The sequence below is a fragment of the Perca flavescens genome, chromosome 21 (assembly GCF_004354835.1).
Source record: "Perca flavescens isolate YP-PL-M2 chromosome 21, PFLA_1.0, whole genome shotgun sequence".
NCBI lineage: Eukaryota > Metazoa > Chordata > Actinopteri > Perciformes > Percidae > Perca > Perca flavescens.
The window spans coordinates 9,775,681-9,801,247 of NC_041351.1; the positions used below are offsets into that span (position 1 = coordinate 9,775,681).

A 25,567-nucleotide genomic window follows, 5' to 3' on the forward strand; every position below is an offset into this window, starting at 1 on the left:
ACCCTCTGACACAGCATTCCAGTTTAAGCAGATGAAAGCCAGCCACCCCCTGTCTCCTCATGGTTGGAGTGATTTGCCGTGGTCACCGACAGGAGCGGGAGGCAGAAGCCTCACACTCAATCATTGATAGTCGCAGAGTGTGAGGAACGGAAGAAGGGGAGAGCAACAGAGTCACAGTGACACACACACACACACGGCAGGCTGTGAGCAGGGAGCAGAGATGGTAGCTGAGGAGATTGTTGTCTCCCTCTCAGGGGGTTCCCCGTGGGGCTTCAGACTGCAGGGAGGAGCAGAGCAGCAAAAACCTCTACAGGTGGCCAAGGTACGGTGAAGCTCATAAGTGTGTGTGCATACAGTATGTTGAAGAAAAGGCTTACTGCCAAGGTGGTAACATGAGTAGATGGATTTACTGTAATACTTCAGCTGTTACTTGTGGCCTGAGGCCTTGATGGTCAGTCCTGTGGTTTGTTGTGTTTATAGTCCACATAAAATCGCAATAAATTAATCAGTAGCTCATTGCATTGGTGTCGCTGTGAGTTTAAATCTCCGTAGCTTCTGGGTATTTCTAGGGGTGTGAAAAAGATAAATACAAGTGCTCATGTGAGTGTAATCGTCTAGCTTTTTCACACACAAGCAAGTGTTTGTTCACAGCTAGTTTTTGAAGGGCAATCATTTCCTTAGTTCAGAGAGCATCATTGAATTGGCAAGGGAATATTTGTATTGAAAGGCTTATAATCTGGATATCAAGCAGGATGTTGGTTAACGTTTAACTTCTGTATCTAAATAATTGTTACTCAGAAAAATGCCACTTTTGAGTAGTTATGACCAGAAGTAATCTTCCCTCTACAACAGTACCTTAAGGATATAATACAATTCTCTCATTTGGCTGCAGCCAATTTAAATTTGCCCTGCTGTGATTTAGTTGGGTTTGTGGGTCAAAGAACAGCATGAACACATGTTAAGGGATTGATCTTGACTCGGGTTTCATCACTGCATCCTGATAACAATCGTACAGTATCAGAGACTTGTAGGGGTTTCTTTTGAATAGGGTAGTGTAGCCTACAGTACGTGTGCATATGTTCTATGTTACTTTTCTGTATGTGCACAACTACACACACTTATTGCATGTCTGTGTAGTTGTGCACATGAATGCGTCTACTGTGAACACAAACAGTCAACAATGAACTTGTTTCAGATTTGTCATTGTCACTTATTTATTAGACATACTAATCTAACTTTAAGCCCGGGAGGAAGTATTCTTTTTTTCCAGTTAGGTTTGGTAAGCTTTTTGTGTCTGTGTTTATATTTGTTGACAGTACAGAATGTTGTCTCTAATAAGAAAATCTATTCTGGAGAGGAGGAATGCGACCTCGCTCACACTGACGTTAAAAGTTGGCTGGTCACTCATAAGCCGTCATAACTTCAAACAAAACAGAATGGAGGTGGAGTGGCTCTGCCACCAAAGGCCTCTTTTTATCCTGGAATTTCAAGAAGATAAGGTCACCTTTGATGAGAGTTTGATCGGTGTGTGCTTCCTCTTATTTGTGTGTGTGTGTGTGTGTGTGTGTGTGTGTGTGTGTGTGTGTGTGTGTGTGTGTGTGTGGGACCTGTCGTTTGTGTGTGTTTGTGTGTGTGTGTGGTTGGGCATACCTCAGATAAGCCCGGTTGGGAATGGAGCACAAACTAGAGGATCAGAATAGCTCATTTAAGAGGAGCTGGAAGCTGAGCATGGAAAAAGGCCTCTGACAGACAGAGCCTTGCACACTCATACACTATCCTGTCTTGTGTTCTCTTATTGTAAGTATTTTTTCTGTCTTTAGCCACCACAGTAGGCTAGCGCCTGTCTTTCTTCATCTGTCTAGGAATGTGGTTGATTCTCCTGCGAGGTTTTATTTTGGGTATGTGGGGAACATATGGTGAATGACAGGCATCCAGACCGGCGATGCAGCTGTTCAAGCCCCCTCTTTCATGATGTTCACTTTTGCTGTGTGTATAAATTTTTTCTGAGTGGGAAAGTACGACATAGCTTGTCCTTGCATGTGTTTGTGTGGCGCCGCACTAGGATTATTGGGTCAAGAGATACTGATAAAAGCAAATACTGTGTTCTCTTAACAGTCCAAGTAGGTGTGGGAACACACTTTCCTCCTCTTAACATTTTGTACAGCGATAAGCTGTGTGTATTAGTGTGTATATGTGAGGAGACAGAGGTGAGTGCCTTATCTTCTTCTTATAAAGGAAACTGCAATCTAGTGGACAGGAATACTAGCCTTCCCATCTATCAGCCACCCCCCATAGACATACTTCCTGAAGAATCCTATGACATCATCTCTTAGCGACCTCCAGGGAACAGCTGCATGACTTCACGAGTTATTCTGATACGGGGACATGGATGGCTGGCAGTAGAGGAGAGCCGCCTGTTGCTGAACACTGTTCATTGGATGTTGAGATTTAAATCCTTGAATGATCTGATTGACTCACACGATGCTGTAGGACTGACAGGGTGAAGAGGGATAATGTAAAGCAAACGGGTCATTATTAGCTGTGACAGAGTGACGCAGGACCCCGATGCAAAGCGGAGGGTTCCTTCATCGGCCTGAAAAGGTTGAATTCTAAATAATGACCCGCTTGCTCTACATTATTTGCTTATTACACAGCTACTTACTAAATAAATCAAGAATTTGAGACAAAAAAATGATTTTAGAATGATTTAAAAAATGGTTGTCCAGAGTCTATGATCAGAACTGTGTCCAAAGCAACGGTAACACACCGTAGAATGCCGTAATTGACCAATCAGAAAAGAGCACTCAACAAAGCTGTGTAACAAACTAAAGTCTATCTGTAGGCCTAATCTGTAAACAATCTGGTAATTTTTTGATAACATTAAATCTTCATGATTAAATAAGCAACAGCCAGGTTAAAGTTTAGAAAAAATTATTTATTTGGAGATCTGATCAATCCTTCATCAGGATTGATCAGTTTCAATTGACAGTGGACTGGCATCATGAGCAAACAAACCCACAACTGTCATCAAATTTAATATTATCCATTAAAATATTGCTGAATCCTAACTGGGGTCAGTGAGAAGATCACAGACCTATTCTGAAATCTCTCGTGAACTGAAATATTGTCTTCAAACTTTGGCAGAAAATAGTTGTTTAATGTAGAAAACCATCACTCATAGTAAAAAGCTGATAAGAAAATATGTATTTAGGCCCTTTAAAGCCTCCATGAATATTTATGTCATTATAGCATTTCAATGTGCTTTTACCACATCTTAAAGTATTAATGTGTTATTAACCCCTTTCCTCTCTGCAGGTACGCAGACGCAGCAAAGCATGCAAGGCTGGACTGAAGGAGCATGACGAGCTGGTTGCCATTGGCGACCATATGTGTGCAGAGCTCAGTCATGCTCAGGCCATGGGGCTCATAGACACACAGAGCGCTACACTCAACCTGAGGGTTAAAAGGTCAGAGCACTGACATACAGAACATCACACAGTCTTTGTTCCATGAAGCGATATTAAACAATTTGATGCATGTTTTATATTTTCACAACTAGTCATCTGTATGTTTCCAGGGCCCCTTCTGATTTCCACTCCTCATCTGCATCGCCCCGCTCCTTTATGAGGGTTCTGTCTCCCCCCGTGAGCCTCTTGCCCTCTCACCGTTCCTCCGTCCTCTCCCCCACTGGCATACCCGGGGGCATCACTTCCCCTCCAGACAGCGAGGCTTACTACGGAGAGACAGACAGTGACGCAGACACGCAGTCACTCACGCACCGTCGCCAGCGCCGCACACCTCCTCACGCACGCTCACCTGCCCGCTATGACAAGCAAGAAGAGGAGGAGGAGACCTCAGAGATGAGCGGGTAAGACAGGGAAACTGTCTCAATGTACTATATCATGGAAGGTTTCTTTTTACCAATCTTCCCAAAAAGCTGAAACATCATACTGGGGGTCTCCTGTCCATATTCTATCCAAACTCCACTGCCGTGTTATAATCTTTGATGTGTTCTGTGTTTCCTCTGAGGTATGAGAGCGCCACAGATGCAGTGGTTTCCATGCAGGGGCAGTGGGACGGTCAGTGTCTTCCTGGCGTCCCTCGCAGAGAGCTCATCCTCCAGCCACTCCAGACCGAGTGGACCACTCCAGCACACACCCCACACACTCTGACCCCTCACACACTCACACCGACCCCTGATCAGGGCTTGATGGAGGCGGAGGGAGAAGGGGACAGTGGCTTCCAAGAGACGGGGGGCTGCATCGGGCTGGCCTGCCCACCGCTCGTGTCTCCTGAACGGGCGAAAGAGGCTCTGATGTCGGGCTCTGGTAAATATCTGGTGCCCATGGTGGGACCACAGCAGACCCCAGTCAGCAGCGAGCTCTCCACCACCTACATGGACAAAGCACGACAAGCTAGTGAGTGGTACATCTTCATACAAAACTGAATTACACTGTTACAAGTAGGCTAAATAATCTGGAGATTACAAAATGGTTTACAAGGAAAAAGATATTGTTGCATACAATGAGAGAAAATAAACCATACAAACATACTGTTATTAACACGTTATTTTTTTATAACATGTTAATTCTATATATGCCAGTCTGCGTGCACATAAGTACAGACATGCGATTAAAAGAGAATACTCTTTTAAATCTAGGATTGCTATGTGCAGCAGTTTAAGCATTACTACCTGATTGCTGACACTGTAAGTACTGAAATCAAATGAGGATAATCATGGTTGTATGCTACTAAGTCAGTTTGACTTACTGTAAAAATAAGTTAAAAGATGATGGTAAAATCCCTTCCAACATTTTTATTCATTTAAAACATAAATATGCCGCAAGAAACACCAGAAAGGTCATGACAAAAAGCTTAAATGTCCTGTTTGAGGAATCAAGCAACAGGGTTTATGGAAAAAATAGTCCTAATTTAAAAAAAAACAACATAATTCAGCTATGTTAAAGGCTACCATGATCTCATTTGTGTATGCTTAATACACCACTTTATCACAGTTATTTTGAAAATAATGTATAACTGAGTTACAGTTCTAATTGTAGTCCTTTACAGCATACAATGAATGTGTATATCACTTCCACCCATAAGATTTCCAAACAATAATTGTTGCTAAATACAGTTTGGATCTTGGATGGGAGTTTGTTTAGTTGGATCCAAACTTTTTTGTCTATCAAGTTTGAGTATGACACACAAGCTACTAACCAAAAACAGCAACATCTCTTGTTTCTCATGATGAAGCAACTATTTCAGTCATGACCACAGTGGTTTTGCTTTTTAATTTAAATTCCAAAGATTTTCTTGGTGTCTCCGAGGGCATCAGCTGTGAAGTCTTGAAAGCTTATCAATAGCTAGATCACCCTCTAGTGGTGGTTTTCTATAACTGGAGCATCCAGTTACAGTTACAGGCTTGTGGCGATGGGGTGAGATATACCAGATACCTGCAGAGGTATTCCACCTTCCCCCTCCTCCCCTCTTCTGTCCCCTGAAACAGCAGTCCATCTCTCCTGTCAGTATTCGGAGCATTTGCCTCACTGACTGTATTTATAGGCATTCAAGCTTCTGATCAACAGACTCTGACTCAAAGGCCACACAGCTGAATATGTGATGTATGAGTGTTAGCATGATTGTGAAAGTTGCGGTGTGTGTGTTTCTTACCCTGTGTGCACACTAGGCTAGGTACCAGTAAAAAGTCTTTGATTCTGGTGCTGAAAAGAATAGTCGATTTGTTGATTAGTCAATCAACAGAAAATGAATCAAGTTAATTAATCAAGTTATCTGCCAGGAGAAATGCCAAACATTTGCTGGTTCCAGATTCTCTAATGTGAAAATGTACTACTTTTCTCTGCTTTGTATTATTGTAAATGAAATATCTTCGTGTTTTGAACTGTCAGACAGAAAAGTCATTCTGAAATCGTCCCCTTTGTGTGTGGAACGGTATGATGTGCATTTTTCAACAGATTTTGGCATTTTATAGGATAAACAATTAATTTACAAACGTAGACAAAGGTGTGCAAGATGAATTTGGGGTTGTGAAATGATGACTGAGATAGGAAATGAGAGTATTAAAACTGCTACCTAAAAAAAAAAAGTGTTATCTAGTTTTGCTTTTTTTCTTTAGGCCTCAAAAAAGTAAATGGCAAATAGACATTACTTTGTATTAATGGGTCAGAAGCAAAAGATTGGGAACAACTGGCCGAAAGTGAAAAGATGCAAAAATGCAATCAATCTTCTCAGTTAACTCTTGACAAGAAAGCGAATAAGAGTATTACACCAAATGTTGAACTATTCCTTTAATATAATAATACAGTTTTTAATAAAGTTTTATTAACCTTGTTTGGTTAACTTATTATTTCAACAAGGCAAAAATGATGATCAAACTGAATAGCTATGCAGTGACAAAGTTGTGACTTCACATGAGCGAATGTTGCAGTAATGAGGGGCTGAATGACTTGGATTAGGGCTTTACCATAGGACGAATGATGAGGTGTTTAGGGACCTGTCCTTTCTCACATTACACACACACACACACACACACACACACACACACACACACACACACACACACACACACACACACACACACACACATTGCTTTTGGCTTTGGATGTGTGATTGTTAGCTCTGCTGCTATAAAGTTGTGTGTCTGTGTGTGCAGTGGTTGTTAGGTATGAAGTGTCAGCAGCAGAGAACGGCACATCAGTAAAGAGTTATGACCTAGCTTTCCTCTATAAACTATAATTGGCTTTATGAACTCATTCAAACACACATACACAAAGTCAGTGACACCACAGTCTAAATATCCTCCAGTGAGGGGTCTTCCTGTTTGTGTGTGTGTGTGTGTGTGTGTGTGTGTGTGTGTGTGTGTGTGTGAGACAGAGACTGGACAGGTGTTTGATGCCTGTCAGACAGACAGAAATAGGGGGTTGACATCATGCATTGGTTTGGGTTGCTGAACACAGACAAAGGTCTTTACATGGGCTGTGCCCCCCGAAAGAGGTGGAAGACACAAAACAGTTCCCCACTCAGAGCAGAACTGGAGTCTGTGAGGGTGTGTGTGGGAGGGTCTGAGGGATTTTAAGGACACACACACACACACACACACACACACACACACACACACACACACACACACACACACACACACACACACACACACACACACACACACACACACACACACACACACACACACACACACTCACTTTACTGAGATGCGGGACCTCACATCTCCTTCAGGTTCAGACGTAGATGGACACACAGTCGCACACACCGTGTACGCAGGTAAGACACATTAAAACTCTTTTATGTACACGCACTTCATTTACACACTGGTTTTCTCAGTAATTTTGTTTTTCATATTAAGAGGAACTACTTAATGTTTATGCTATGTCAGCACCTTAGAAAGTTGATCATTACATAATGTCAAGGTTATTTGTCATTGTTGTGCTCAGTAGACTTGACTGATGATCCTGATTTAGACGTGAGGATAACTTACTCTAACTGAGATTGTGCATCTTATTTTGTGGGCTTACGCCGTATAGAAGGATCATATAAGCCGCTGTGTCTATACTTTGACGCTTTATAAATGTAATGAAGCTGTGTTGCTTATTGTTGGCCGAAAACATAATGCAAACAATTTAAATAATGGAACAAAAAGTTACAAAATATTTATAGTTATGTTTAGGTCTGCTAGTGGGATGACAAAGCCAGTCTGTGGGTATGTCCAGACTGAAATATCTCAACAACTATTAAATGGAAATTTGGTGCAGATATTATGACTTTGGTGACTTTTCCTTTCCTGCCACCATGAGGTTCATATTTGTGGTTTTGAGTGAAATGTCTCGAAAGTTATAAGGATTGTCATAAGATTTGGTTCAGACATTTATGTTCCTATTATGATGAATTGTGTTGTTTGTGTTTAGTGCTAATTAGCAAATGCTAATATGCTAAAGTAAAATGTGTTAGCATATAGCCCCTTTCACTGCTCTGCACAAATCTAACAGAGCCACTAGCATTGCTGTAGAGTGTAGTTCTCCTATAAACCTTGTTATGTCAAGTCTTTGCATCAGTAAGATCTGAACTTCGCAACTGAAATATCAAGTTTGATATTGGGATTGTGTGTGTCTCGGTGAGCTTGACCGTATAAAAGTTATATACAATGTGAATGTGTGTGCACAGAGGCTGCATCAGACTATAGTTATGTAGTGAGGTGAGCCAGGATACTAAAAAGACTCAAATAGCCTTGGACTAAGCAGCGAAACACACACACACACACACACACACACACACACACACACACACACACACACACACACACACACACACACACACACACACACACACACACACACACACACACACACACACACACACACACACACACACACACACACACACACACACACACACACACACAGGTTTGTGGCACTATCTTTGTGGGGACCCGTCATTGACATAATGCATTCCCTGGCCCCTTACCCTAACCTTAACCATCACAATTAAATGCCTGACCTTAACCCTTACCCTCACCTTAACCTAATTATATCCCTAATCCTACAACCAAGTCTTAACCCTCAAACAGCCCTTTAAACTTGTGGGGTCCAGATTTTGGCCCCACAAAGCTGTTGGGACCCCACAAGTATACTGGACTCCTGGTTTATGGACCCCACAAATATAGTTAAACAAGCCCACACACACACACACACACACACACACACACACACACACACACACACACACACACACACACACACACACACACACACACACACACACACACACACACACACACACACACACACACACACACACACACACACACACACACACAAGCATTTGTGCAGGAGAGACACTCTGATCTAAACTTCTAGGGGTGTGTGACTTAACTTTGGAAAGCAGCAGGAACTCTTTGTTCTAAATCCACAGCACACACTCCTGTCTGTCGCTGGTAATCCTCATAGCTGCTCCTCACTGTGATAATACCATATAAATCTGCCACAGTGAGCCAGCTCTCTCCTTTGTTTCCTCTCTCTTTCAGCACATTTATTTTGGTCTCTCTTTCTTTACTCTTCTCTGTCTTGCAGAGTTGCATCGTGGGGAGAGTGTGGTGGAGAAACAGGTGAAAGAAGCTCGTACTAAATGCCGATCCATTGCCTCTTTGCTGACTGATGCTCCCAACCCCAACTCGAAAGGGGTGCTTATGTTCAAGAAACGCCGGCAGAGGGCCAAGAAGTACACGCTGACCTGCTTTGGCAAAGCTGAGGAAGATAGAGGAGGCGAGACAGAAGGAGACACAGAAGGGGAGACAGAAGAGGAAGGAGGAAGCTCAATCCTGAGTGGCTCAGAAGTTGATGAAGAGGGATTCTCAGCATCTTTTGACCCTACGTGGGATACCGGGTATCTAGACGTGCTGGACAGGAAAAGCTCTGCCTGCCCGTCTACCACACCAAGTACTCCAACAACGCCAACAACCAAGCACAGCTCGGGGCTGGACATCTCAGCCTATCATACTCCAGGACTTGTGAGCTCTGTCAATCAAAGCCCAGGGTTGGAGGTCTCAGGGCTGGAGAGCTCAGCCTATCAGGGCTCAAGGCTGGAGAGCAGCATTACGAAGCAGCTGATCAGTAACCACCCTGCACACATGTCTCCTCCAGCGGTGGCTCTGACCAATGGGGGGTTGGTAGCTGTAAGTCGGGCTAGTGTTGTTCTGAGCTCGCCCTCTCAGACGTCCCTTCCAACTCAAAATGGGCAACACGGCAACCCTAATTCGAGTCCTAACCCTAATCTTAGTCCTAGCCCAATCACAGACTTAGATCATCACCTGAATCCAGGTGTTCTCAACCGCACTGCACGCCCCTTCACCCCAGGCCCTACCTCTTCTCGTGCATCTGTAACGTCTGTCATGTTCCGTCCTCCCCAACCCAAACCCACAGCCGTGACCACGGCGACCAAACCTGTTGCGGCTGTCTCCATGGTGACTATCCAACCTACTCACCATCCATCAGGGCCAGATGCAAGGAGAGCGGTGTCTAGCACCTCTCTGTACATCCCCCCAAGAAATAACAGCAACAACACTCCCCCCTCTGTTAACTCTCCCCCCTCAGCTCTCTCGCCTCCCCCCTCTCTGTCTTCGGCACCGTTCTCCAAGCCGGCCGCAAATCCACCCACATTTTCCCCTCAGCCCGCAGTGTATGCTTCCCCATCCATCCCGTTCTCTCCTTCTGCAGCTCAAAGTACCCTGTTTTGTCCATCACCTGCTCAACCCTTCTCCGCTCCAGCTCGACAGCCATTTCCCTCTCCCCCTGCTCCTACTTATCCACCTCCCTCCACCTGCATTCCTGCTTCTCCCATCTCCCCACCACATCCCTCTGATCCGACTCAGGCCTCCTTCCATGCCCAGCCCAGCCCTCCTCCTTGTCCTCCTCCCACCAAACCTTCTCCATCTTCAGCTGTCCACCCTTACATCAACATGACAGGTGCAGTGACTCCTGGCCCCTGTGCTGCCATGGCAACTGCCTCTCCACCCCAGCCTCCGGGTGCCGATTTGTTGGGGACACGAGAGGAGCGCATCTCGGTCCCTGCCGCTCGCACCGGCATCCTGCATGATGCCCGTCGCCGTGGCAACAAGAAGCCAATGTTCTGTGCAGTCCAGAACAAAGATGTTAATCCAAACCCGGACTTGCTGTCGATGGTCCAGAACATGGATGACCACTTTGTGAGAACCCCAGGTGCTGAAACTGGAGCTACACCCAGTGGTGAGACCGGACATGAGTCGGGGCCTGAGGAAGACTGGCTGAGACTGGGGGCAGAGGCCTGCAACTTCATGCAAGCCCAGCGGAGATCCAGGCCACCTCCTGTAGCTCCCAAACCCCAAACCCCTCAGGTGCCACAGCTGGCGGGGAAGGGAGGTGAGCTGTTTGCCCGCAGGCAGAACAGGATGGATCGGTACGTTGTGGAGCGTTCCCCCTCTGCTGCTGCGGCACCTTTCTCTCCTGCCCAGACAAGGGAGTCCTCGCCTACGCCTTCTCTTCCTTCTACCTGGAAGTACTCGTCCAGCATCCGTGCTCCTCCTCCCATCAGCTACAACCCACTTCTCTCCCCCTCCTGCCCTCTGAAGGCCCAAAAGAAGCCTGAGGTCACAAAGTCTGGACCAGCTGGATCTAAAGGGCAGAAAAAAGGCCTCAAGGCTGTGGACATTATGAGCCACCAGCCCTACCAGCTCAACTCTTCTTTGTTCAGCTATGGGGGTGGGGTTCCCATGGACACCTCCACCTATCAGCAGCAGAAAGGACTGACAAGTCCTCAGAAGACAGCACGAGTATATGAGGTAAAGCGCTTCTCCACGCCCCCGCCGACATCCACAGGGCCCGCTCTCAAAGTTATTGCACCTCGATCAGCTACGACACTCGGAGAACCCCTGTGGCGCTCTGATGTCACATCTCCTCCACCTACAGTTGGCCCCGCCCCCTACCAACCCTATCAGCCTCAAACCCAACCCTACCAACCTCAGTGGGCCACCTCCCCTCTGTCTCCCCCACCTCCCCCTGCCCCTACCGCTCCACTTCCTCAGCTCCCCACCTTCTCCGCTGCTCCTGCTCGAAATCCACTCCAGTCTCCTACTTTCTCCCACCTTCAGCCCTCCAACAGTGCGCAGGCCAACAGGCAGTTTAAGAGTGCCCCAGATCTGAGTCCCATGGGCCCCGCTGGTGCCTCCCGGCCTGCATCTAGCACCACGCAACCTAACAGGGTCCCCAGGCCCCGGTTCAGCACTTCCAACCTGGGTCTTCAGCCTTGCGTCTGGCGCCCTGGATCCACTATGCACTGAACAGACTCTGGTCTGGACATAATAAGCCATGGCTCTTTGGGAACATAGAACAACATTTTTTTTTAAATAGGTCTATGTGTTTTTGGTACTGTAACAATGTTATTCAGGGCTGCAGCTTAGGGTTTAACCAGACACATTTTATCATAAGATCTGTTTGGATCAGCCACCCGTAAAGCACATTTTAACACTTACATTTAACCTTGTTGACTCATTTATCCAATGCATTTGGCTGTAGTTAGTGGGAACACTGTGTTCTGCAAAGGAAACGTAGTGTGCAAACCTGAGAAAAGTAAAAAGAAAAATGGACATCAACGGCAGATTGAAAGGACAGAAAGAGATGCTGAGTGAAACTAAAATAAAGTTCTGTAAATATTGTACTGAATGATGAAGTTTAAACATGAAGAAGAATAGAGGATGTGAAAGGACAAGACTTTTGGGAGAGAGATTTGGTTGAAGATGGTAAAGAGATGAAAAGGAAAGCACTGATGAAGTGACATAATAGAAACAATGTCTGATGAGGTGTAAAAGATGCAGATTTGACTCATAACTTGCCAATCTGTAAACATCCTACAGCACCTGTTGCCATCCTGCATTATCGTATCAGAGACGTTGCTTTACTAACATATTTGAGTACTGTAATTCCCCCTCTGTTATATATATTCTAAGGATTTGTGTTTGAGTGTCTTTTTTTTTTTGCAGTTGCACTCTGCAGCAGTGTGTGCTTTGTTTTCTGTAGTTTTTCATAGGGTGAAGAGCACAGCTGCCATTAAGAAGGGAAGCCTTACAGTAGCCTTGATTTCAGATCTGTTGATATGAAACGAGATGTATTACATGTTGGTTTAGCTGTTTTCCACAGAGACATGCGGCTGAATAAAAATAGACATGACTCACCCCAGCTGTCACTCTGTTTCTGCTTGTGTCACCCGCTCCCACACCGGGCCCCAGTATTTCCTCCTCCTGTTAGTTTTTACCCTTTTTTCTCTTTCAGGCATTTACCAACTGATCTAGAAGCTCATTTGATCTCTCGGGATTTAAGTAGTTTAGAGATCAAATACACAGTCTTTATAAGTGATATTAGCCATCAAGGTTGTTTTTTAGACTTTCACCACATGGAGGCACTGTAGGATCTGTCATCCAGACATGTTGCACCATTACAGTTTATGGTTTCCTCCCTTGTCTCATCACAGATTTTACATTCAAAGCAACAGTAATAAACCTGGCAGGGTTTCCATTTTTTATACTATATTTTTATAGTTTAGCTTTTCTAGTTCCCTTTTTACAGATAGAGCACTGTAAACAGAGAGGATATTTGAAATGTGAAGAACTAAAAATAATTTTTAAACATGCATACATGCATCCCTTTTCTAATTCTTCTATTTTAGATGTATCATTACAGTTGAAAATGTCCTTGTAGGCCAACATTTCACGGCAGGACAGCCACCTGATGGCTTTGGAGCTATGAAACCCAACCATGGCCACAGAGAGGGATCTAACCTCTAACCCTTGACTGGGATCAGGTGACGGATGCGGCTAACTTCAGCTGCTAACTTCAGTCCTGTTCACGTCCACTGGTAAGCTTAGCTTCTGTGCTAGTGGAAGGTACAACACACACACACACACACACACACACACACACACACACACACACACACACACACACACACACAATCATTTCTACCAACTAGGTCACCGGATTTTAGAAATACATTAAAGCTGTAACTGCACTTATAGTAATGACTGAAGTGGCTCTTTCAACTCCTGGCCAAATTACCAAATTAGTTCTACAATTCTCCCTCTCTTTGTCTCTCTCACTCAATTGCGCACACACACACACACACACACACACACACACACACACACACACACACACACACACACACACACACACAAACAAACAACCACACAGACCATTTGACCTACCGGTATTTTTGAGCTGTTAATCGCCAGCTATTTGGCCCAGTGCTTAACGCTTAATTCCGATGGCTTTTTTACAATGTGATCGAGAGTGGAGGGGAAGCGCTGCTCCCTCGTACATCCTGTCTCCTCACGCTGTTCTGCCAAAGAGGCTCTTCCCTCTCACCGTGTTTCTGGGTCAACTGATACGAGTGTTTGGGGTCAAGGGTCGGGGTTTAGGAGCAGGTCAGAAAATGGACAAATAATGGTCGTTCTCACTCTCATGTGGATCAATAATTTTAGAGTTTCTTTATTGTTCTATAATGCATAAATAACTGATCTGTTTGGCTTGATAAAGTATTACTAAACAGTGATTTGTAATAACCAGCCATTTTGGATATTCACTTTCTAACTAGGAGTTATATTCCCATATGGATTTATAATCCAGCTATACACACACCTGTATCAAAGCCACCTGGCCCGTCCAATTTTAGGACTTTCATAGTGCAGGGGTGATTTTTATCCCTGCTTGTGGCATAGCACCAAGGATGGTAATCTTACTGTAAACTGTCTGTTGGTAATGCCGCTTGGTTGACCAGCTCTTTTGTCCAGACTAAAATATCACGACAGCTATTAGATGCCATTACTGTAAATATGAACAGACATTTGTGTTCCCCTAAGGATGAATCATACAGATTTTGGTGATCCTCTGGATTTTCAGCTAGTGCCACCAGCAGGTAAACGTTTTGCAGACACACAGATATTCATGTTCCCCTTTAGGATGAATTGTAAGGACTTTGGTGATTCCTTAGATCATTTTGTCATGTGTCCAATACTTTGGTTTAAGATAAATACCTGCAAAACTAAAGACATCCCGGTCATTAGCCTCAGGTGTACTTTTGTTTAGAGCTAAATAGCAAATGCTAACATGCTAATATAAAGATATGGAGCAACATTCATTTGGAGTCATGTTTCTGGCCACCTGATGAATTTAAGTTCAATATTTACAATATTCTTTTATCTCTGTTTTTTCGTCTCTACCAACTCCTGAGCGACCCCTTTCACATTGTCAGTTGATATATTGTTATTAAAAAATAAAGATTATAGTTGCTTTAAAAATACATTTTCTTGTCAGTGTCATCATCCAACCCACTGAAGAAATTATTGCTATTCCAGATGATCAATCCAAACCAAATCTTTGTTTACTTACTAAGCAAAACTGTGAAAGGGACACAGCAGAGAAATATAGAGCCTCTATAGCTTTTTTTTTCCACGATTACACAAAAGTTAACAAACCAACGTGACTTACAGAAGCTACTAGTTAAATCTAAAAAAAAGCAGGGTACTGACAAGGGACTGTGACCAACATGATGTTGCATGTATGACTGCTTCCAGGCACAAACGAGGCATACATTTACACATTTGTAAGTTGAAGGAGGATGAATAAAGAGACTATGCGAAGAAAACACATCGCCAAAAGCATTAATGCCCTTAAGCACGTAAAACCGACTGACGGGAAGAAAGTAACTGCTGGAAACATATTTTCTTCTCTCTTCTCTGGAGTTGTTTGTCATTTTATCAAAAGGCCCGGTTCCCCTGTGATTGGAGGTAGGACAAATGATTCAGGTGTTTACAACCTGGAGGAATTCAGTGAAATCATCGTGTTGATCCTCGTCGTTTCAGTAGAATCTGCTGACTTTCAAGATCGGGATTTTAAAACTTGACATACTCCCTAAGATACCAATACACAACTCTTCTGGTTGTTTTAAAGTCTAGGCTGAAGACAACATTTCCAAATAGCCCTGGTTATTCTGAAAGAGGTGACATACCTACAGGACATATTTTGAGCTATGTGACGTCTTTACAATTTCACATTCTTTGATTTTCTTTTACGGATAAAGTTGATAAAAAAAAAAAATCATCATCAGTTTCCTATTATCACTTATCTAACCAACCTCTGATCTCGAAGCACCACACCCACCTCCTTCTTTACCCCCCAATTCACCCCCACCCCTCCTCCCACCCCCGCAGCCAGGTCCATAGCACTGGAGCAGCCCTGCTGATAGGGTTTCACTCTCTCTGGGGCGAAGAGGAGGGCAGGCAGTACAATACAAACTCTGGGACACAAATCTACCTGGGAATCTATATTCCTCTGAGCCAAACTTTTATCTGGGACCGTCTGGGACCTGTGTCTTCCTGTGGATAGCTGGGTCTTAGGTAAGACATTAGAGGTGATAATGTGTGACCGCATCGATAAAGAAGTCTCACACATGCCTTGAGTGTTTGTGGGTTATCTAGCACCGACAGTTTACTGAGTTGTCAAATAATACTGGATCCTCTTTGAGTACAAGGGGACAGTGCAATTTAATCGCAGATTGTGGCTGCAGGAGAAGGCCCCATCTATGGCCTGTGGATGCCTCTGTATCTGGATGAATTAATGAATACATTTTTAACAGTTTTATTGCAGATGTTATTTACAGATTTTCATTTTTATTTCTTGACTAATTTTGATATCAATTAAACTAAATCTGAATCACAAGAGCCAGCTGGTATATGTCTGTCATTTTCTTCCACCAGCTCTTACTGTACCTAACACTGTGGTAGGTGAGGAATGTGGCCCTCTGCAGTGGAGTTTTTAGTCTGCGGGTATGGATGCATGTGTGTATTTTGGAATGTGCTTACTGATGCCCTTCCTCCCCAGCTGTCCCCTGGAGATTTATCAGGAGCTAAAACAGTCTGGTCATGGGGGGGACAGGAGCGCCTCTTCACTCAGAGAGGCGGTAACAGGACCCAGGCCCTCGTGTCGCTCCCGTTGTCGCCATCAGCACAGCAGTTTGCCTCCATCTTGACTTTTCCCAGAACATCCAAAAACACCTGTTATCTCCAGCTTTTAATCCACGGCCAGTGACTCACATTAATCACAAGAGAAAAGCTATTTGAGTGCAAATTGTGTGTGTGCTGGTGCATTTATATGTATGTACACTCACCACAGTGCTATAGATCATGGGTACAATAAATAGCTCCCACAGCAGGACTGGATCCCAGGCTAGGAAACGAGCTTCAATTACAGTGGATGAAAAGCAATTACACTACCTGTCTCCCTGCAGACGGGCCCTGCAGCTTTTTCTCTTGTACTGGGACTCACCTCCAGCCTTACATAATTGCTTTCGACCTGTGCAATAGACAGCGACATACTGCTGGCCCCCATTTCAGTGGTTAGACAAAAAAGACACAAGCTGCCACTGGGAATTTAGTGTCTTCATGCATTGGGCTTTACACAATGTTTAAAGTGTGCTTAAGGTAATTAGGGAACCCAGCGAGGTTCCTGCTAGAGTTTGCTAGAATTTGGGATATGATGGGCAGTTTTGTTGTATCACATTTCACTTCTGCTAATTCTGTCGTGCTCTCTGCCAAACTCCTGAGAGACCAACTGTGTTTAAGCACGTCTTTAGCAAGTCTCTCTTAGAGCATAAGATCAAGTTAAGTCAGTTTATTTATAGAGCACATTTAAAAAACAAATGTTGAACAAAATGCTTTATAGAAAATTACAATTAAATACAAGTGAAATACACAAAGACCTAGAATTACCTAGAATTTGTTATTCCTAGTCCCCTGATTCTCTCTGATTAATAGATTGTTTGGCCACTTGGGGGCAGTGCAACAAGTTGTACAGCAACAAGTCCTCTATATTAAACACCAAATATGTCGTCTGTGCTTTCTGATCTGATGCCCCTGTGCCTTCAAAAAACTATACGTCATCGTTGAAAAATGAATACGATACGACCAAAGTTTAGTTAGATTTAAGGAAACTTAGTTTGGGTTAACTACATCGTTAAGGTGAAGGGATGTTTGTTGTCATGGTTACAACAAATGAACATGTGGTTAAAGTTAGCGTCCATCCTGGTCATGATGAAAAAAAAACATGTTGGTTTGAAATGGGGAAATAAACAGTAATCTCCTAAAGTCCAATGTTTTGTCTATCCACCCCAAGCTCATAATCAGAATTCCTACGTCCAGTGCTTTGTCACTTGAACGTTAACATATGTTATTTAGGGGCACTTGCTGAAACGATAATTGCTGTCTTTCTTCTTTGGAGGAAAGTCTACTGTTAACACGGCACTTAAAGGTCCCATGACATGGTGCTCTTTGGATGCTTTTATATAGACCTTAGTGGTCCCCTAATACTGTATCTGAAGTCTCTTTTATATAGACCTTAGTGGTCCCCTAATACTGTATCTGAAGTCTCTTTTATATAGACCTTAGTGGTCCCCTAATACTGTATCTGAAGTCTCTTTTATATAGACCTTAGTGGTCCCCTAATACTGTATCTGAAGTCTCTTTCCCGAAATTCAGCCTTGGTGCAGAATTACAGCCACTAGAGCCAGTCCCACAATGAACTTTCCTTAGTATGTGCCATTTCTGTGTCTGAAGCTATTGAGGACGAGAGAAGGAGGGGGGCAAGGTGGAGAGTGGGGGTGTGGCCTTGACCAACTGCCACTTTGCTTGTTTGAAAGCCATCATGTCTCTCTATCATGGGTGGGCCAAATTCTCTGGGCGGGCAACGCAGAGAAAGGGGAGGTAACCTCCTAAGATTCCAGATCGGCCCATCTGAGCTTTCATTTTCTCAAAGGCAGAGCAGGATACCCAGGGCTCGGTTTACACCTATCACCATTTCTAGCCACTGGGGGACCATAGGCAGGCTGGGGGAACTCATATTAATGTTAAAAAACCTCATGAAGTGAAATTTTCATGCCATGGGACCTTTAAATATTATCACCTCATAAACTTGTTATGGCAGCAAATAGTTGCCTATTCATACCTGCATCAGATATGAAGCAACAGTAATGGGTGGAGTTATATTACTGATCACCTAGTGAAAGTAAATCTAATATTAACTCTATTTTAACTCAGTTTTTGGTCTCCACCAACTCCTGGGGAACTACTGTATCTGGCTGTTTAACTGCAAAATGCTTTTTAAATTTTAAAATCTAAATATATCTCTAATATAAAATCTAATATATACAATTTTAATCTAAACCTTTTTAATTTCTGTTAACGTTCATTTGACCTTGGAAATAGAAGTTTGACAAAAAAAAAATCTTAACTCAAGAATGGAGGTTTATCAGTATAGCAAACTCCATCTGCTGATCAAGACCATAAGATGAAGTTGAAAGATCCGGAAGAAGCTAGTCAGTGGACCCAGAGTAAAGAATATTTGTGAAATTTCGATTTATTTGACTGTATGGATGTATTTTTCTTTCTGTGTAAAGTAGGTGCAGTTCTTTTTCTAAAAAGATGCTGATGATAATGATGCTGATGATTATGACGTCACAATGTCTCTGTTCTTTCCTTTAGCCATGCCTATCAATACTCCTGTCCCTTCTCACAAGAGGAAGAAGGCCAATAAGATCATCACTGACCTGTCCAACGTTAGCCAGAATGGTAAAACAAACACACACACACACACACACACACACACACACACACACACACACACACACACACACACACACACACACACACACACACACACACACACACACACACACACACACACACACACACACACACACACACACACACACACACACACACACACACACACACACAAGCAGTTCCAAGCAGTAACACAATATTTAACATGCATGTGGCATCTCCTGGAGGGATGACGGTTATTATCAGATGGCAGAGCAGCCACAAATCTGTCACCATTGGAGGCTACACAAAATACCAGACGGTGTTTCTGCTCCCACCATATTTGTTTGGGGCAACGGAAGTGGAATCAATGTAAAAACTTGTAAAACTGTGTCAAATATTTCACATCTTGGCATTAGATAGTTGACTAAAGGCTTGTTATACATGAATGCATAAATAATCCAATATGATTACAGTATAATAATCAAACAATCACATAGGGCATTTGTTTCTGTATAATGAGCACTTTTAAGATGTAATACTTGATGTAGATGATGTAAATACAATATGCTGTTAATACTTCTGTACTTTTACCTGATTAAGATTGTAATTATAGGACTTTTACTTGTAATTGAGTAATTCCACTACTGATAATAGTGCACAAAGGTTAAAGCAACAAATTCTTTTTTAACATTTTTTATTAATTATTTTTACAAACACTAGTGGCTTGACTCTAGGGATAGCGATGTCGTCTTGTCTGTTGCTCAGTCGGTTGGTCCACCACCACTGACTAGACTAAATACAGCCTCACAGAGCTGCTAGCATGGCTGTGGCTTCTAAGTCTAGTTTTAATATGTTGTTTTTTCTATCAGTGTCAAAGCTGACATTTACTTGTTGCATAATTTATTACCAACCACAATGTATTCTCTGCCAATCTCTGCAATCTGCAATCTGAGCATGCTCATAGTGTCTGAGAACATGCTTACATCTGTCATTTAACAATCTGTTGATGTCTTTCCCCATTTGTGTCCTTTGCTGTTTTCGCTACCGCTTCCTCTGCTGTCAACATCTGCAGCTACATCTGTATCGTTCCACCAGTTTGTTTTCAGTCAGTCAGGAGCTTACCCTGCTCATCCCTTATTTTTCTCCAGTTAATACCCACTCATCTATCCATCATCCCTGCCACTGTGTCTTTCTGACATTTGTCCCATGCCTGTATGCTGTCCGTCTGTCCACCCCCTGCCTCTGTCAGTCTGTCCAATTTATCCCAGTCAGCAGCCAGCTCCAGTTTCACCTTCTTCTGAATTAACACTCTAATCAATATCCCCATGGGAGAGTTCGCTCTGCTCAACAGTCTCAATTATTCTCTCTCTCTCTCTCTCTCTCTCTCTCTCTCACACCCACTTGCTCAAGTCTGATTTACTAGGTACTGCTAACAGTTCTCTGCAGCATTGTAATGCCAACTCCCCGCTTTATAGATGTGTTTCTCTGTGTGTGTGTGTGTGTGTGTGTGTGTGTTGGTTTATGGCTGGACTCCAGGTGTTATGAGTGATATCAGAGTGCATGTGGTGGATGAGAAGAGTGTTTTATGAGGAGCTCTGTGGAGCAGTAAAATCCATCAGATCTCTCCATCACTGAAAGAGAGGAGTAGGAGGAGGAGGAGAGAGAGAGAGAGAGAGAGAGAGAGAGAGAGAGAGAGAGAGAGAGAGAGAGAGAGTGTTATAAGGATTCCCCTCCAGCAACAGTTCTACCAGAAAACCTGCCGTGACATTCCCCAGTGCTCTTCTCTCTTCATATTGCTTTAGCCTACTAACCCCTACAACTCCCCTGGTTTCACACACACACACACACACACACACACACACACACACACACACACCTCTAACACCATACAACAGGTTTCAAGCAGAGAATAATAGTCTTATACATCCCCCTAATATATCTAGTGGGATGTAAAACCATCTTTTAATTTGCCAAATGGGTTTTGCTGATAAAAGACAGAACAGCTCAGAGTGTGTACCACATCCGCTTTAACAAACACAAAAATGCTTAAACATTGTTAGTCTGCACAGTGATAAATCATCATTGGATACATGAACCAGATTCCTTTCATCCTTTCATTCATTCATGTGCTCTAGTTCATGAGAAAATGTTTTAAACATGTCTTTTAATGTTAACAAATGACACAATCTTCAATGGAATACTTTGACATTTTAGGAAATATGTTTATTGGGTTTCATGTTAGATGAGATAATTGATACAGCTCTCTCATAGGAGAGTGGTGTCGATCTTCTCATCTAACTCTCAGAAAATGAATAAGAATTTTTCCCAAAATGTTGAACTATTCCTTGAAAATATTGTTCAATTTGCACTAAAAAGTCACCTCTCACGTCAGAGAAATTTCCACCAAATTTAAATTAAACCTACTTTTGCGTTTCCTACTGACTAATGAGCAGACAATCAAATGAAATAAAAAACACAAGTCGGATTGTTTTTACTACCAATATAAGGCAAGATAATGGATTGGTAGGCTTGGTAACTGGTTCTATCAAGGTTTAATTTTTAATACATTTTTTGTTGTTTTTGTTTATTTTATTTTTATTGGTTTGTATTCCTCGTATTGTTAGGTTCGTTTTGTGTTGTCTACAGCTGTGTCTCATTTGAAATTGTATTCAATGGCTGCAGAGTTAATTTAATCAAAGAGGGGAAGTATTTGGGTAGTAGTCTGATTTCTATTATTGATCCCTCTGTTGTATTCTAAGGGATGCTTCTGTTTTATGTTGTATAAAAAGAAAATTGGAGACAAGGAAAAACAATTGTGAATGGAATGTCGTAAAGTTCTGGAACATCTTTGTCTTGTCAAAATATCAATAAAAAACTAAAACAAAACATAAGTCGTTGGTGCAGGAACGCAATGCAACTAAATAATAAAAAACTCTGGGACAACCACCTGGTTTGAATCCCACCTGCGGCCCTTTGCTGCTTGTCATCCCTTCTCTCTTTCCTCCTTTTCCTGTCTATGTATCACTATCTAATAAAATAAAAAGCCGCCCCCCCCCAAATGATGTACTTCATACAACATTGCATGTTTCTCAAGCAATGGCTAAACCATGGCAACTCCCCTCTAACTCTTCTCTGCATGCACCCACCTGCAATTCCATATTTTCTCCCTTCATTTTGTCTTCCTCCTCTTCCTCCCTCTTCCTGTCAGACGATGAGTCAGATCCCGAGGCCTCTGAGCTCGACCTGGGCACCAAGATCAAGACGCCCAAGGACACCATGCTGGAGGAGCTCTCCTTAAACACAAACAAGGGCTCCAAGCTGTTCAGGAAGAGGCAGCAGAGAGTGGAAAAGTTTATTGTGACAAACGAGAACAAGGTAAGAGTAAAGAAGAGAAAGGGACAAGTGTGTGTTTGTGTATAGCTTATGTGTATATGGGTGTACTGATCAAACTTTCTCTTCCTTTTTTTGGTCTTCCAGCAGAACCTCGAGAACCTGCTGATGTTCCCTCCCCCAGTTCCACCAAAGCCTGAGATACCAAAGGAAGAAAGTGGGGTCGCAGATGCTTTTTATATTTTCTCTTTTCAATATTTCTTCCCATTAAAATGTTGGATTTAATCTCCCTGGTCTTCCCCTCTTTTTTCTTCCCTGCCCCTGTGTGTCTCAGTGGTGGAGGAGAAGGTAGATGAGGAGGCGGAGAAGGAGAAGAGGAGGAAGGATTATGTACGCACCTACGTATCGCCATGGGAACGGGCCATGCATGGCAACCAGGAGCTGACAGCTACCATGAAGTCCTCCATGCCAGGACCCATCCAGATGCACCTAGAACTGCCTCTGTACAAGAGCTTCAACAGGTACACACAGACACAAACTGAAGCTGTAAGCTGAAGGTTGTTGTTTTATTTTTTAATTTTCATTTAACCTTTATTTAACCAGGTAAGCTGATGGGAGAACAAATTCTCATTTGCAATGACGACCTGGCCAAGACAAAGGCACAACACGTGTTACACATTAAATACGCACAATATAAACATACAAAATACAATAAAGAGTCTACAAAAAATACAGATCAAATATAAATTCTAAGTGGAGTACAGAATCTGTATACCGTTTTTGCAAATGGAAAAGTGCAAAAAGCATTAAACAGATATTAAACACATATGACAGCAGCGCAGGTACAAAGCTTCCGATTTCTCCCTCTTCTCTCCCCAGGACGGCGCTGCCATTCGGCGGCTTTGATAAGGTGCCCAAGATGTTGACCTTTGAGCTCCCAGAGCTCAATGATGGCACCGAGGAGTCGGAGACTATGGCCAAACCGCACGCCAGCATCAGCTCACGCCCCTCATTCAACCGCACGCCCATCGGCTGGGTTTGCAGTGAGGACAACTCCAACATCCACATAGAACTGGACAACATGCCCTTCGACGGAGAAACAGACGACCTGTGAACACGCATGCGCACACAAGAAGTACAAACACACACACACACACACACACAAAAATTATTTAAAACTGACTTGATGGAAAGGGACAAAGTATCTCCCCGTGGTCTCCTGTGTGCTTTCTAATCGTTTGATCCCCAACTATGATTGAGTATTACTATGATTTTACATACTGTGAGCTAATGTGAGACCTGTGTGATAAAGATACAGATGAGCACTCTGCGCTCTTAAAACAATGTATTTATGCAATAAAGTTCCCCTTTACAGAATGTCTGTCTGCTTCTGATGTTAACACTACATGTGCATGTCTTGGAAAAGTGTTATTAAAAGGACAAATTCTGATTATTTAAAAAAAAAAACGGAAAAAAAAACTTATTTTTGACACTATTTACAACTATTTTGTGTACTACTATTTCCAAGGTCCAACATTAATGAAGTAGATGCATAGGGCCATACAGCCACCAAACAACAAGCTAATAGAAATATTAAGGGTCTCTGTCCATTTTTTGGAGATGGTAAAGGCATACCCTCCGCAAACCGGCTTCCAATATCATCAGACAGTTCTTTTCATGGAATCCCCAAGGGAATAGGAAGAGAGGTCGACCCAGAAACAGCTGGCGGCAAGACCTGGACGCCGACGTCAAGAGGACAGGCCACACTTGGGGACAGCTGGAGAGGCTTGCTCAGGACCGAGACAGCTGGAGAATCCTTGTAGGCGGCCTATGCCCCAGTAAGGGAAAATAGGCGGAAGAAGAAGTCACAATTTCAGTATTTCTATAACAAGGGAACTGCAAGGCACAGAGCTGGCAGGCATGAGGAGTCACAGGTGGGTTTTATTAAGCCCAAAAATGAACAACATGTCACAAAGTTCTGGGCTCATAAAAGAGGTCAACTAAACACAGCTAAACTACATAATACCTTCACATGAACTGAATAGAAATGAACAGACTAAACTGACCTAACTATGACAACATCTGACCACAAAGTGGAACATGTAAAATGGCTGATGCAACCATTTTTGAAACAGAGGCAACACAAAGACCAACCCCATACCACCTAAACTACAAATAAAACAAAATCGCACAATTAGTCTAGCAGTATAAATATTTTAGCAATTAACCAAATAAAAAAATCCCAATCCCCCTTATGTGGGGACACCTGGTTCTGATTGGTTACTTCCTGTATTTAATAGCTCTGCTTTAGGAGGTACATCTTTTGGTCCGTCCTGACAAGATGTCCCTCCAGCAGCAGAACTTTTAGCACTAGTAACTCAAAGAAATAGAAATTACTTACGGCAAATATATCTAAAGACAAAGTAAAGTGATAAACTGAGTAGACGTATATAACAAAAGTTACGTGGCGTCATTTACTGTTTGCTGATGTACAGTATGTGCAATGCATAAGTAGCCTGCAATGCGAGGTCAAAAACATGTAGAGAAAATGTACTATTAAGTGTAAACTATAAAGAAGGTGTGCAGGTTTACTGACATCTCAATCAGAAGTGTGGCAGCAGGTGCAGCCATCACAAGAACTATACTGAACAGACTTGTTTTAACCATTCATTTATTTTGTTTCTTTCTTCAGATTTTAATTGAGGTTGATTTAACATATTTACACATTTAACAACCAAGTTAATTTAACACTTGTGTTGTCTTCTGGGTCCAAAAAAATCAACACTTTTTCTGATGTTTTGGTCTCTTTTTGTCGACATGTTTGGCGCCTTTTTCAATGTTTTTGGCGCTTTTTTTTTTTTTTTTTTTACGTTTAACGCTTCTTTTCACTACCATGTATTAACGCCACTAACACCAACTTACCACTATAGTTTTACACTTATTTTTGGAATTCATGGTCAATTAAAAACCTCATTTATAGGAACCTATACCTAATTCTTGAGTTAAAGAAGCAGAAATTATTAATTATTTAGACTAATATTAGGAAGGATAATCACAGAAGGGTCAACGTTCAGCGAGGATACT

At 42.8% G+C, this 25,567-nt stretch overlaps 2 protein-coding genes across 4 annotated transcripts; both read left to right on the forward strand.

Annotated features, from left to right (window-relative positions):
- The first annotated feature begins 32 nt into the window (after window positions 1-32).
- Window positions 33-12,737, forward strand: synpo2lb (synaptopodin 2-like b). Of its 2 annotated transcripts, none has more exons than XM_028568228.1 (5): window positions 33-322; window positions 3,316-3,467; window positions 3,578-3,868; window positions 4,030-4,418; window positions 9,102-12,737. In XM_028568228.1, exons 1-5 carry the CDS (start codon window positions 221-223, stop codon window positions 11,840-11,842), a joined length of 3,675 nt encoding a protein of 1,224 aa, XP_028424029.1. In that variant the 5' UTR covers window positions 33-220; the 3' UTR covers window positions 11,843-12,737. The 2 variants fall into 2 exon arrangements, with proteins under 2 accessions (XP_028424029.1, XP_028424031.1); XM_028568230.1 differs by lacking the exon at window positions 33-322 and adding an exon at window positions 1,634-1,797.
- A 3,045-nt stretch (window positions 12,738-15,782) lies between these two features.
- Window positions 15,783-23,860, forward strand: myoz1b (myozenin 1b). Of its 2 annotated transcripts, none has more exons than XM_028567918.1 (6): window positions 15,783-15,952; window positions 19,091-19,177; window positions 22,362-22,528; window positions 22,634-22,700; window positions 22,818-23,004; window positions 23,363-23,860. In XM_028567918.1, the coding sequence occupies exons 2-6, from the start codon at window positions 19,093-19,095 to the stop codon at window positions 23,595-23,597; spliced, it is 741 nt and encodes a 246-aa protein (XP_028423719.1). In that variant the 5' UTR covers window positions 15,783-15,952; window positions 19,091-19,092; the 3' UTR covers window positions 23,598-23,860. The 2 variants fall into 2 exon arrangements, with proteins under 2 accessions (XP_028423719.1, XP_028423718.1); XM_028567917.1 differs by having other exon boundaries at window positions 15,784-15,952; window positions 22,631-22,700.
- The last annotated feature ends 1,707 nt before the right edge of the window (window positions 23,861-25,567 follow it).